This window comes from Arachis hypogaea, chromosome 9 (genome assembly GCF_003086295.3).
Source record: "Arachis hypogaea cultivar Tifrunner chromosome 9, arahy.Tifrunner.gnm2.J5K5, whole genome shotgun sequence".
In the NCBI taxonomy this organism is placed as follows: domain Eukaryota; kingdom Viridiplantae; phylum Streptophyta; class Magnoliopsida; order Fabales; family Fabaceae; genus Arachis; species Arachis hypogaea.
In genome coordinates, this window is record NC_092044.1 from 8,620,933 (window position 1) to 8,633,792 (window position 12,860).

Sequence of the window (12,860 nt, forward strand, 5' to 3'; positions counted from 1 at the left end):
CTATCATGGGTACAAGATTAGTTTCGAACTTTTATGAATACAAATGTCAACGTTTTCATCTCTCATGGGTAGAAATGGTCATTTATTCCAACTTAATAAGAATTTATCACCATTCTATATTTAAATATAATATCAATAAATTTTGGAAATGAATGTTACTCCTACAAATACAATGCAAAAATACCATGTGTGATCATGTATAGAGTGACATTATAAAAAAATAAAAAGGTTATATACAAGTTAAATTGAAATGCTATTAGGAATCCCTCTGCAAGTGAGTGCTGTTCTAGACCAAGAACTAGAGGTGTCAGGATATAAGAGAGTGTAGTCAATCTTTGCTGGTCCACGCCTGTTCTTAAGCTTAGGATCTCTATTTCTTTCCAAGATCCTTGCCTGAATCTCTTTCAATTCTTCCTTAAACTCTGCAAACCTATTTTGAATAGATTCACTGTCTATCCAACCAGGTGACAGCTGGCACCCCAAGTAGACCTCATCAGAGGTGTGCCTTGAGAGCACATCAAACAATGCTACAACAAGGCTCATCTCAAACCTATTTGGCAACATCTTTAGGAAGTATTTGTCTGGGTCCTTCAGAAACTCACCAAACTGGATTGTACCTGAATATATCAAGTATGAATCAAATTAGAGAAGCAAGCAAGGGAGATAAGATAGTAAGACACAACAAAATTCTTGGCTTAGTTTTTTAATAAACACACTCACCAAATACGACCATAAAAATAAAGATGCATGTAAATAGAAAATAGAATCAAGTAGCTTTATATGAAATTATGTAGACCAAAATACCTTCCATTGGGACAAATTTCTTACACAATGTAGGCCTATTTGGAGGGTATCCATTGTATGCATATTGTCCAAAGTTTATGGCAGCATGCTGGGCAGAAGCTACCCAAATTAGGGTTGTTAGTGACTCAACAAGACTTGAGGTTGTGTCAATTTGGTACCACCATGTCTCATTGTGCTTGTCACCGTGTCCAATGGTTCGGATCTCTGACCACCAAGATTGAAGTTCAACATCTGACCTAATTGACTCATCATCTTTGTAGTAGAATGAACAGAAATCCTTCACCCATTTCTTTATGGCTACCCAAATTTCAAGCCCATCTATTGCATAGGGATAATCTTGCAAGAGAAGTTGAACCCCACTTGGGTTGTTTTCATCTTTTATAGCCATTCCCCTGCAAAATTAATTCGGTTATTTTTATGCTTTAATTATATGTTATATTCTTAATTATAGTTTGACTAGATTTTTAATTAGATACATATAGTTTACATAAAGTCAGTAAATTTTAAAAGAGCTTACTATGACCAATTTTGTTTTTAAAATTTACATGTATTTCAATCACCCTAAATTCTTATTTACTATTTAGTTTTGCAAGGTCAAAAATATAAATATATTTATCAACAAAAACATTTGCAATAGTAAATTTCTCTAGGGACTTGGCTACAAATTCTTTACAATGTAAGGATTTGATTAAAGGATAAGGGTAAATCGAGAGAAATAATAAAAATTAGATTGAGTAAAAACCTAACTTTTCATATATTGACATGTATAAAATTCACTATAAACCAAAGTAATTAACATGAATAAGTTTGTAATAATAATATAACATACCTTTTTATTAGATCAGCAGGAAGTCCTTGTTCATCAAATCTCCACTCTTTATAGAGCTCAGAAGATAATTGCATGGAGATTTCACCAGATGATAGTGTTCTCTCAAGAACTCCTCCTGAATTTATAAGGATAATTCTTGCTAAGGCATTTATATGCATTGTGTCTTTGAAATGAGGATTCAATAACCTATGAATTGGGTGCATCACACTTAGCCTTCTTTTGGTGGCAATGATAAATGGTTCAACAACTGCATGGGTGTGTAACCTGAAAATTTTCACGAGATATTTAAAATTAAATGCAGGAAAAGTAAATGTTGTGTGGCTAATAAGATGTCAAATAACTCACCAATATGATAAACATTTCTTACGTCAGCAAAAATAGAGGATATCTTTGTTAACCTGTTAAAAAATTGTGGATGATTTTGGTAGTTTATCCATAATTTTAATAAATAAAATATAATTATAAGAACCGAACCGAATCAATTAATTCAATTATAATTGGGAATTGACTATCAAATTAGTCCGGTTCAAGATAAAAATCATTTGACAGTAAATTGGTAAAAAATCAAACAAATTGATTAACGTTAAACTGGTGCAATTTTTTAGTGATTAATAAATTTAAAATAATAAATCATAAAAAAATATATTTTATATATAAATATATTTAGAGAAAAAAAAAACAGTTCATTAATTGATGCAACAATTAATAAATACTGCTAAATAAAATAAGTATTGATTTTAGCTAAATTATTTTTGTTACCAAAGTCAACCATCTTTATAAAATACATGCTACTGTGCTAGAATATAAATAACATTGAAAATAAATTAAATCAAATACATTAGTGACTGATTTTAGTGTACGAATAACATTTTTGTCATTTTATTATATCCAATCCAGCTCCAATTTTAGTTGAACCTTTACTTTGAACTCTAGCTCCACCATGAGGTATTCGGTGTTCAAATAATAAGATGTTAAATAACTCACCAATGGCTAATAAGTTGATGATAAACTGTGTCGTTAGCTTGAACATGAGCCTTAGCAAGCTGCCAAAGAGCCGCTTCTATTCCCTGTTTGGCTGGGAAAAACACTCTGCTGATTCCCTTGCTTAGAGATGAGCCTGGCAAGCTAAGTTCTATAGCCATAGGCTTAAGCATCCCATCACTCCTTAAGAATAGGAATGTCCTTGATGCATAGGCACATACCCCATTTATGTTTATTCTGTTCAGAAATGGATACAGGTAGTCATGGTGATCAAGCATGAATAATCTTCCATGCTTCAGTGCCTGTCATCACAGTTAGGGAATGAGCAAAAGAAGGGATACAGAAAAGAAATAGCTAAGATGAGATAATCTAGACTGTTGTTACAAACCTGAGGAAGTGTCCATCCTTCAAGCCTCTGTTCTATGAATGATGGATTTATTGAACTCTGAGTTGGGAATGTCTGAAAGGAGAATCGAAAACAGCAACGATTCAGCCAGCAATTTTGATTATACAACTCTTATTGAACAAACAATACAACTCTGCATGCACTGTGTTGATGAAATAGTAGCATTTTGGGAAAAATAGTTTTGAAGCAGAGTATTATAACCTCAAAACTTGCATCCACTATAATCCAAGGTTTTAAACATAGTAATTGACAGCGGCGGAGCATAAAACAAAATTTTGGAAGGACAAAAAATTTAACATAAAAATTTAATAATAATATTTATATTAAAATAAAATTTATAAATATAATTATTTTTTAAATTTGTTTCTAATAAAATAATAAATAAATAATTCTACAGATAAAAAATATAAAATAATTTATAATGATATTTTTAAAATTTTTAATAATTTAAAATCTTCAATAATTATATTAGAATTAAATTTTTTAGTAATTTATAATATTTATTGAATTTCTTTATAATATTATACAAATACAATAATATTAATAATTCTAATATTTTTTATTATATAAAAAATTAAATTAATTAAACAGCAAAATATAAAATAATATTAAATTAAATAAATAAAAAATACATAATTTTTTATATTTGAAGTTAAAAGATAAAAAAAAGAAAGTGTTGCTTGTTGAATATAGAAATGCAAAATACAGATTAAAAAACTGCTAATAAAGCGGCGTGTTTTAAAGCAGGTGTTTTTATAAATTTTATCTTTTATTTTGTTAGAAGATTTTTTTTTATTCTTATATTTAGGTGTTTTAACTTTTAAGTAATAAAATATTCGAACCAACCTATTTTTTATTTTTTTAAAAAGTATTACCAATTATTTTATAAAAAATTTGGGAGGTCCTGGTTATCTCAGCTAAGCTCGGTCCCAGGAAATTAATGAAGGCCAGAATCAAATTAACTCAATTTCAGAACTACTATAATAATAATACGCACAAAACTTTGATATTACTTTGATCAAATGGAAAATTCCTCCTTTCTGAACATATTGACATTCATCAACACAACAGAGGAAAAATAATCTCACTCATTCATCATTTGACATCAGAATCATTTCACTCAAAATGTAGCAAAAGAGTGAACAACAAAAACAAAGCTCCAAGCAATAAACACGGACATGTATGAAAATTCAAAGATCTACTAATTTCAAATTTTTTTCAGAGACATATGAAATATCAAAGACTCGGTTTGACTACTTCAACGGCATTGAAGGAATCAACATTGAAGCGAGGAGGCGGCGCTCGCAGAATGGATCCATAAATACGATCTCCAAGAACAGACGTATCGGAAATCGAGTACTCTGGCTCTCCATTTCCATTACACATGAACAGACTATACAAAATTGCCCCCTCGCAAGTGAAGTTATCAGATGGAAGCGCGCAAAGAAGCTCAAAGAAATAATCACCATTCCAGCGAGGACGAAGTAGCCACCATCCCGTTCCAACGTTAACCGTCAGATCCACCGCCTGGAATATCAAACCTAACTTCTCAGCAAAATCAACGGCTTCAGCATAAACAGAGTCGCTCCAAACATAACCTTCTTGCATGAAGAAACGGCTCGCGCGGTCAGCGTTCGCGGTAGGTATAACCGTTTTCCGTTCGACGGTACTGCTGACGTGGAAGTTGCCAAGTTTTGAGATCGCGAGCTCGAAGGCCATCGGGATCCGAATGGGACCGGTCACCCTCGGCATTGGCGCGAGATGGAGGCTTTCTTGGTTCATATAGTTGCAGTTTCGCACCTTGAGATAGGTTGATAGCATGACTCCATTGGCGAGGTGAGTGGCATTTTGGTGTGCTAGAGTTACAATTTTCTCTTCGCTGAAGTAACCGTTTTTTTTAGCGCGGAGAAGGTTCTTGAGGACGGTGTTTAGTGTGTGGTAAGAACCGTTGAAAATGTTTTCTGTTATGAGGTGAACGTAAACGAAGGGGTTTTTGCAGTGTCTACGATGACGAAAATGACCATGGTAACCTTCCAGCTCCATGATGCGATCGTATTCCGGGTTTCCAATGGGATGGGTATGTGTTTCATCATTGTTATTGGAGGGTGAGGATGCCATCTTCGGTTACTTTGGTGTTCAATCACTGACGACAAATGAGAAGTGTGGCTGAAAGCTTCAGTTTAATAGTTTAACGGAGTAAATATATAGACTAGTGTTTTTTCTTTTTTTTTTTTTGGACCGAATAGTAGTAGTTATAGAGTTATATTTACTGGGAAAATAACTATATGTATAGTTTCGTCTTTCGAGAATTATAATGAATTAGTAAACTATTTTCTAGGACAATGCGTTTTACATGAAGGAGAAGAGTCCCGATGAAGATATAGCTGGATCAAACTCTTTAAAATAAAAAGTTAGAAAAATAATAAAACAAAAAATTAATTATTTTTAAACTAAAAAAATTAGAAGTAGATTTTTTTAATTTTTTTTAGTGTACAGATTTAAATTTTTTTGACAACTAAGTGGGTTTAAATCTAATAAAAATCAATTTTATTGATGAGAGTATGTAGATAGGTTCTAACTTCTAGTGGCATCAAGTGTTTCCTTTTTTTTTGCGTTCCTTTTATTTTTTTGTATGTAGTTACTGCATATTTTTTTCTTTTTTTTTTATCTTTCTGGTGATTTTTTGTAGTATTATGTATGTCTTTTTTTATTTAATTTTTTTATTTTTGTTAAGAGAGTAAAATAAAAAAAATTATGAGAATGTGAGACAAAAAAAGATGATAATAATAAAAAGAAAAAGATAAAAAATTTTGAATTATACAGAATTTATTATTAGAAAATAACACCGAAATATCTTAACAATAATACTGAAACGGCTTAATTTTAACACCTAAATTTAACTACAAAAATACAACTTCTTTAATGCTTTTTTTTTTTGCTTCTTATGATGATGGTGATGATAATGATGATGATGAGGAGGATGAGGAATAGCAGTTTTGAATTGTTATTCGTATTTTTAGGAGTATTACTTATCATATTAAATGAATATATATTACAATCTTATTTAATTGAATGAATATAAAAAATAAATTTCATACAAAAAAATCACGAGATGATACCGAAATTGCTTGAATGAATTGTTAGAAAATTATTTTAATTTCTTAATTTATTTGTGAGCAATATATATATTAATTATAATTACAAATTATGCTATTTCAAATTAAATGAATTATATAATGGTGATCTCATTTATTATTATAAATACTAAATTGAATAAGTCATTATTACTTTTGATTTGGAATTAAATGAGAATAAAACCAGATATTATCTTTTGTTCCTTTAGATAATTATCTTTTAGATTTTAGATACTATTTTATTTGAGCTTTAGGGTTTAATGGGTGTCATGTTCAAATATAAAAGTGTTTTCAGAGTTTCGGTCTCTAATATACCAAAGCCGCCTTTGTTGCTCTTTCTCCATCATGGGAGTCACAATTCAGCCACCTAGGGATATAGAAGATTTTGGTTGAGGAAGATCGAAAGAACCATAAGACTGAGACAATTCTTCTGTCTAATTTCTTATTTTTATGAGTAATATATTTTTTGTGATTCAATATGGATGATCTGGGTTATTAAAATTAATTTATTCCAACATGAATATATTTGTACCATATTAGAATCCTAATTAATTGAATGATGTAGGTTCACACTTACTGAATTGAATTCTTGTCAAAAATAAAAAATATCAATTTTTTTTAATTTTGACATCAAAATGTTACTACAAAAATACAAAAAATCTTTTTTAATGCTATATTTTTTTTCTTCTTATTCTTCTTTTTTTTTCTGTTACTCTTACTTCTTTTAAGAGTATTATTTCTCAATTAAACTAAAATGCACACTTATTGGATTGAAATCTTACATATGCAAAAATTTGAAAGAGAATAAAAGAGGAAAAGAAACATTGTAATTCACCTATAAGAAGAAATTGCATTGATGGCGATGACGACAACGACGACGACGATAGAGGAGGAAGAAAATAAAAGAGAAGAATAAATTTAAATGAGAAAGAAATGAGGAGGAAGAGGAAAAGGTGGTAGTGGTGACGACGATGACAACAATGATGGAGGAGGAGGAGAAAAAGGAAAGAGAAAAATAAATTCAAATGAGAAAAGAAGGAGGAGGAAGAGGAGGAGGAGGTGGTGGTGGTAGTGACGACAATGATATTAACAAAAGAGTACAATGAGGAAAAATGAGGAGGATAAGAAGAGGCAATAGCACCAGCGATATACGAGAAGAAAAAGCGCGTGAACAAGAAATACATTATAACAACATGGTTGAGTTTGATTAAATAAATGATTTGGATGTAAAACTTTCTATTTTTTTAATTATTTAGTAAAGTATAATCTTTTACCATTTAATATCTTTATTTTTATTTATTTTGTCTTTGTCTTATTTAAAAAATATAAAATGAGAGATCATACTTTACTAAATAATTGAGAAAATCTATTCTTAAAAAAAGTAAACTTATATACATAATAAAAATTATAAATTTAATTATAGTTGTAAAAACTGAACCGGATCGACTAGTTCGACCGAAAAATCGATGAACCGGACCTTAGTCCAGTTTGATTTACTCCTTGGACCGTTTAAGAAAAAAACCGATATGAACTAATAAAAACCAGATTAAACCGGTCAAAACCGATGAGAACCATTGCAAACCGGTCTAATCGAACCGGTCTGTTTGAAAAATCTTTTAAAATGTCTCCATTAGGTCTCCAACCAAGAACCTTAGAGCAAAAGCAACCTCCACTTGCCACTCAGCGATTGCGCTTCTAAGTACTATATTTGACAAATACTAATTATATAGTATACATAAATATCCAATTTAATTTAATTTTTATTTTTTTATTTTTCAAATTAATTATATTTTAATTATATACCATTATTAATATAAATATAAATTTCACTAAAAATTTATTAATTTACTTGATCTATTTTATTGTTAGTATTGTGATTAATGTTATTCGTTTTGATATTAGTGTTAAAATCTACTGATATTAAAGTTAGATGATAGGTTTTGTGAATTAATTTTTTTTATTGTGTCAAATTAAGATACTATTGTAGTATTACTGATAAATTTTATGGTTTTTATATTAGTTATTTTTAGAAGTTGAGGCTTGATTCTTCATCAAATGTTAGTGAAGATATGTATTTCAAATTTTAATTTTAAGTTTTTAACTATTTCATATTTTATATTTACGTGAGACCGATTTTATCGGTTCAACCAGTAATTTATCGATTGAACCAATAAATCAGTAAACCAGTAACTTGACCGGTTCGATTCTAATAACTATGAATTCAATTGTAGTTAATTTTTGTTTTGTCACTTTAACAATTATCTCATTTTCAAAATTTAAATTCTTTAATATCTATTAATTATGCTAGCACATGTAATCACTAACAGGAATAACAATACTACCTAAATTCGTAAATATTCACTCTTTTTTTATCTGTTTGGGATAGATAAATTATCATTAGGATGAATTTTTAGTAAAACGAAATTTTAGATAAAATAGAGAATGAAGTCGGATTTAAATAATATCTGCTTCTACCAACTCTGATATGTATATATATAATATATATAAATATATATAATTTTAATATATAATATACGTAAAATAATTAATAATATTGTATCATATTTAAAATTTTTATTTTAATTTATGTTATATATATAATGTTAGTTTTATAAATTTTAAAATTTAATTTTATTTATTATATTTTAATAATTGTAGAAAGAGATACCGAATAAGAGGAGGACGAATATTGGTAAGAGTGAGATAGAGTTTAACTTTTTATTATGTGACTAAAAACAAGACAGATTCTATACAAATGATTATAGAACGGTGCAAGATCGATCGAATAAGACAAAAACATGCTTTTGTACACCCCATTATCACCCCTAATCACACACCACCCAGAAGAGAGAGAAAAGACAAGAGTAACCAAAGAAAGAGGTCAAAAAGGTTTTACTAATAATATTAAATAATATAAAAATATTAAATAAACATAAAAAATTAATTAATAAGTTAGTTATTATATATTTATATAATTTATTTATAATATATATTTTATATGAAGAATATTTAAAAATTATCAAAATTTATTGTTTTTAATTATTAGTTAATTATTAATGTTTAAAAGTATGGATTAAAATATATTATTAAATTATTAAATTAAAAAAATTAGATTAATGACTAAAAGAGATAGTGAAAAATAATAAATTTTGATAATTTTTAAATAATTTTCATTTTATATTTTATACAAGTAGTTAATTTTTTATATACACGTAGCATATTTAAAAATTTTATTATTTAAAAAAATATTTAGAAAATCTTTATTATCCCACTCCATTACACACTATTTGTTCCTATTCTCCTCTTTTAGTCTTTTGTCACGAATATATAGTCTCTCGGGCATGCATTAAAGCTTTTTATTTTTCTTGGAGTTCAGCAGAGCATCATATATAAGATTATTCATGACAAATAAAAAGATGTTTAAAGCATGGAAGTACCTTCAAACATTGGATTTTGATTGGGTGGGTTCCAGCCAGCATTTGTCTTCCAAACTCAATGTCATCTTTCCAAACCCATGCATTTTCTGAAATACAAATAATTAATGATATCTAATAATAATAGTAGTAATATTAATATTAACATCTCTCTTACCAGATAATATTTCAGGTATAGGAAGTTCTAATGGTTTATTCTTGATTAGACGAATAATTTCCTCTAAGTTCTGAATTGGTAACATTTTGTTTAAGTTATCTCTGACCCACCCTTCAATTCTTTGGTTCCTAGAGGCAGAGAACAAGTCAAGAATATCTTCAAATGATTCAAAGCTTTTGGAACATTGTTGATGAAGTGCCTTGGGTGACAAGAAATGTGCAAGAGCATGTATAGAATTTGATTTCAGTTCCTTCATTTTATTTGGACTAAATCTCTCATCTGAAGGAACATATATCTCAAAATTCCTTGGCCGGCTCTCATTTGCTGGACCTGAGATTTTCCATGCAAAAATTCAACAAAATTATTAATGAAAATCAATGTGATATAACCAAATATTTGGTATTAAATAGAATTACCTGAGGCACTAGGCTTGCGAGCTGTTCTTAGTCTACGAGGATATGGATATAACCAAGAAGCACCCAATATAGGTCTAAGATATTCAGGACCTTTCTCAGGGTCACTAAGGTCATTATAGCAATCATATTCATATATTCTTCCCCATTCCTTCCTTTCTTCACTTTCACTATTTACATCACTCTCACCCCTCAATCTTTCAAGCTCTTCCTTTCTTAATTCCATTAGTGCCCTTGGCGTTTCGCTTGGAATATAGCACTGTATGCAGTCATCAACAACTTAGAAACTAAATCATGCAACAAAGCAAACTGTAAAAGTTAAAAATTCCACCCTGATTTTTTTTTTCAAAGTTAGGACTGAAACTCAAATTCGCGATATTTAAATGAGTTTGAAAAAACTATGTCATTTGAATTATAGCTCGTTGGCACCCTGATTCATTGCCTAAACAAAATTATGTTGAATAACAGTATAAAATTACTTTATATTATCAATATATAAAAAATTATGATTTAACAAAACAAATCTAAAAAAATATAAATAACTATATTTTAAAAATATATTTTGTTTCACAGGCTAAATCAAACATTTAGTAAATTTATTAGTATATTTTGTCAAATAAAATATATCTTTACAGGCTATACATTTTGTTATTTACATCTTTTGAAAATTATTTTGTCAAAATCGTAATTTTTCATCATGCAAAATAGTTATTTATTAAAAAAAGTCCAATAAAAAATGCTATTATAAGGTTGAATATCTTACAGCATTTGAGAAGAAGAGTCTATCGGATTTGGTCTTCTTGATTGGATACACCCAAGAATTGCAATCAAAGTGAATGATATGATTGTTGCAAGTTTCAATTGATGCAGATTGAAGGAAGAATCTCTTCTTGTATCGGTTCTGTATCAAAAAAGCTCTTGGTGTTCCAAAATGTGAATAAACATTTATTCTAATTTTATATATCATGGTTTTTGCATCCCCATTGTCATGTTTTTTTGTCCCATCATGTTTCAGAACTGCCTTCTCACTTAGCTTCCCTTTCCCTGTTACTGTTCAATGCAAACACAACAATTTTTTAAAACATAACTTAAAATTTCTGATTATCAAAATCAATTCTACCAGAATTAGTTCTATTAAAAGTGAATTTTACAGAAAAGGAAAAAAAAAGAAAAAGAAAAATTTAAACATACACTAATGTAAAGAACATGTACTTACTTGGATCTACTTCTGTGCCACTGTAAATCTGAACAGAAATAAATTTTCCAGGTATTGATTTTCTTTGATCCTGAGTGAGAGTAATGAAGAACTTGCCCTTGAGGGTCAATTGTTGACCAGCATGGCAAATTGGATTCAAGTTGTTGACAATTTTGGTTTTAACAACATTGGAGCACCTCTTCATGCTAGAAACCCTTTTTAGGCCTTCCATTTCATGCTTCTATAATTGTGGCTTAGCTTCTTTTACTTTCTTTTATTCTTTTATGTTATGAGTGTTTCTAGGGCAAAATCAAGTAATAATATTAATAGTGTGCTTGAAAGAGTTATTACCTTGTGTTAATAACTTGGTATCTGATACTTTGCTTGCCTTGAAGTGGTGTTCTAGCTGTTGGAAAATATCCATTTTTTCAGGTATTAATGTCTACCTTTGGGGTGGCATGCAAGGTAGAATTTTACTTTTTAACTTTTGCAAGTTTAACCAACTTGGGTTGGTCGAGTGGTCAACTCACTCGTCCACTTAAGCAAGTGTCGGGGGTTCGAATCAGCATTAAGATAATTATTAAAGCATGTAATCAGCAGAGAAAGGTGAGCCATTAGATGAAATCTCACACCATCAAATGCCGATATTATCCAATATATCTAATTATCGCAACAACCAGATCTATTTGACACTACTATACTTAGTAGTTAACAAAACTTTTCACTTTACAAGAATTTTTTAAAAAATGATCAATTAATATATCATTTAATTCGAATAGTAAATCTTTTCTTTCTTATAAAAAATGACTAATTTTAATATTAAGATAGCATATTTATACATATAATGTGCATACATACATACATGTATATGTATATGTATGTGCACATATAAACTGCATTAGCGGAATGAAAGCCACAATTTGTTCATAATTTCATATACAAACCATGGACAAAGTGGTGTTTTTTTGGTTTTTGGTCATGAAGTGACAAAGTGTTGACCGAAACACTCTCAAGTCTCACCTGGAGCATTTTTTTTTTTTTGGGGGGTCGATGAATTGGATAACCCAATTCTAAGTTTCATAATCACACACCCACTTACACACACCAACCTAGCCACTACTAAGATTCGAACTTGTGTGGCTTTGGATTAAGACAAATACTTTTGCCACTGAACTTGTGTGGCCGAGGCACCTGGAGCATTTGGATTCTCCACTTTCAAATTGATGGGCCTAAGTTTTTGTTTCGTTCACGTATCTTTGGCATAATATAGGAACTTCCAATTAGGTTTATAAATTGAGGCCCAATGTTACACTGATACTTCCTTGTTGAAAGCCTCACCTGGAATATGGTCAAGAAGGCCTACTTAGTATACCAAAAACAGGCCTTCCCAGCACAAAAAGCCTTAGCCTAGTACTTATGATCTTTTCGTTACAATAAGTAGATCCGAATTCGAGACACAGGATGAGAACTTTTAGACTATGTTTGTTTATAAGGATAGAACAATAAA

At 29.6% G+C, this 12,860-nt stretch overlaps 1 protein-coding gene across 1 annotated transcript; it reads right to left on the reverse strand.

The window, feature by feature from the left end:
• Positions 1-65: 65 nt before the first annotated feature.
• On the reverse strand, positions 66-11,764 carry LOC112710263 (linoleate 9S-lipoxygenase 6). Its single transcript, XM_025762422.3, has 10 exons — positions 11,375-11,764; positions 10,922-11,208; positions 10,162-10,417; positions 9,746-10,075; positions 9,592-9,677; positions 3,003-3,074; positions 2,618-2,916; positions 1,634-1,897; positions 805-1,196; positions 66-617 (listed from the first exon to the last, which is right to left on the reverse strand). The coding sequence occupies exons 1-10, from the start codon at positions 11,583-11,585 to the stop codon at positions 241-243; spliced, it is 2,574 nt and encodes an 857-aa protein (XP_025618207.1). The 5' UTR covers positions 11,586-11,764; the 3' UTR covers positions 66-240.
• Positions 11,765-12,860: the final 1,096 nt, after the last annotated feature.

Bases quoted from the DNA above. Each gene is read 5' to 3' on its own strand.
- LOC112710263 (XM_025762422.3), bottom strand. From the start codon at position 11,585: ATGGAAGGCCTAAAAAGGGTTTCTAGCATGAAGAGGTGCTCCAATGTT. The intron at 11,209-11,374 runs GTAAGTACATGT...TGCATTGAACAG, and splicing joins TGGCACAGAAGTAGATCCAA to TAACAGGGAAAGGGAAGCTA. The intron at 10,076-10,161 runs GTAATTCTATTT...GGAAAATCTCAG, and splicing joins TCGCAAGCCTAGTGCCTCAG to GTCCAGCAAATGAGAGCCGG.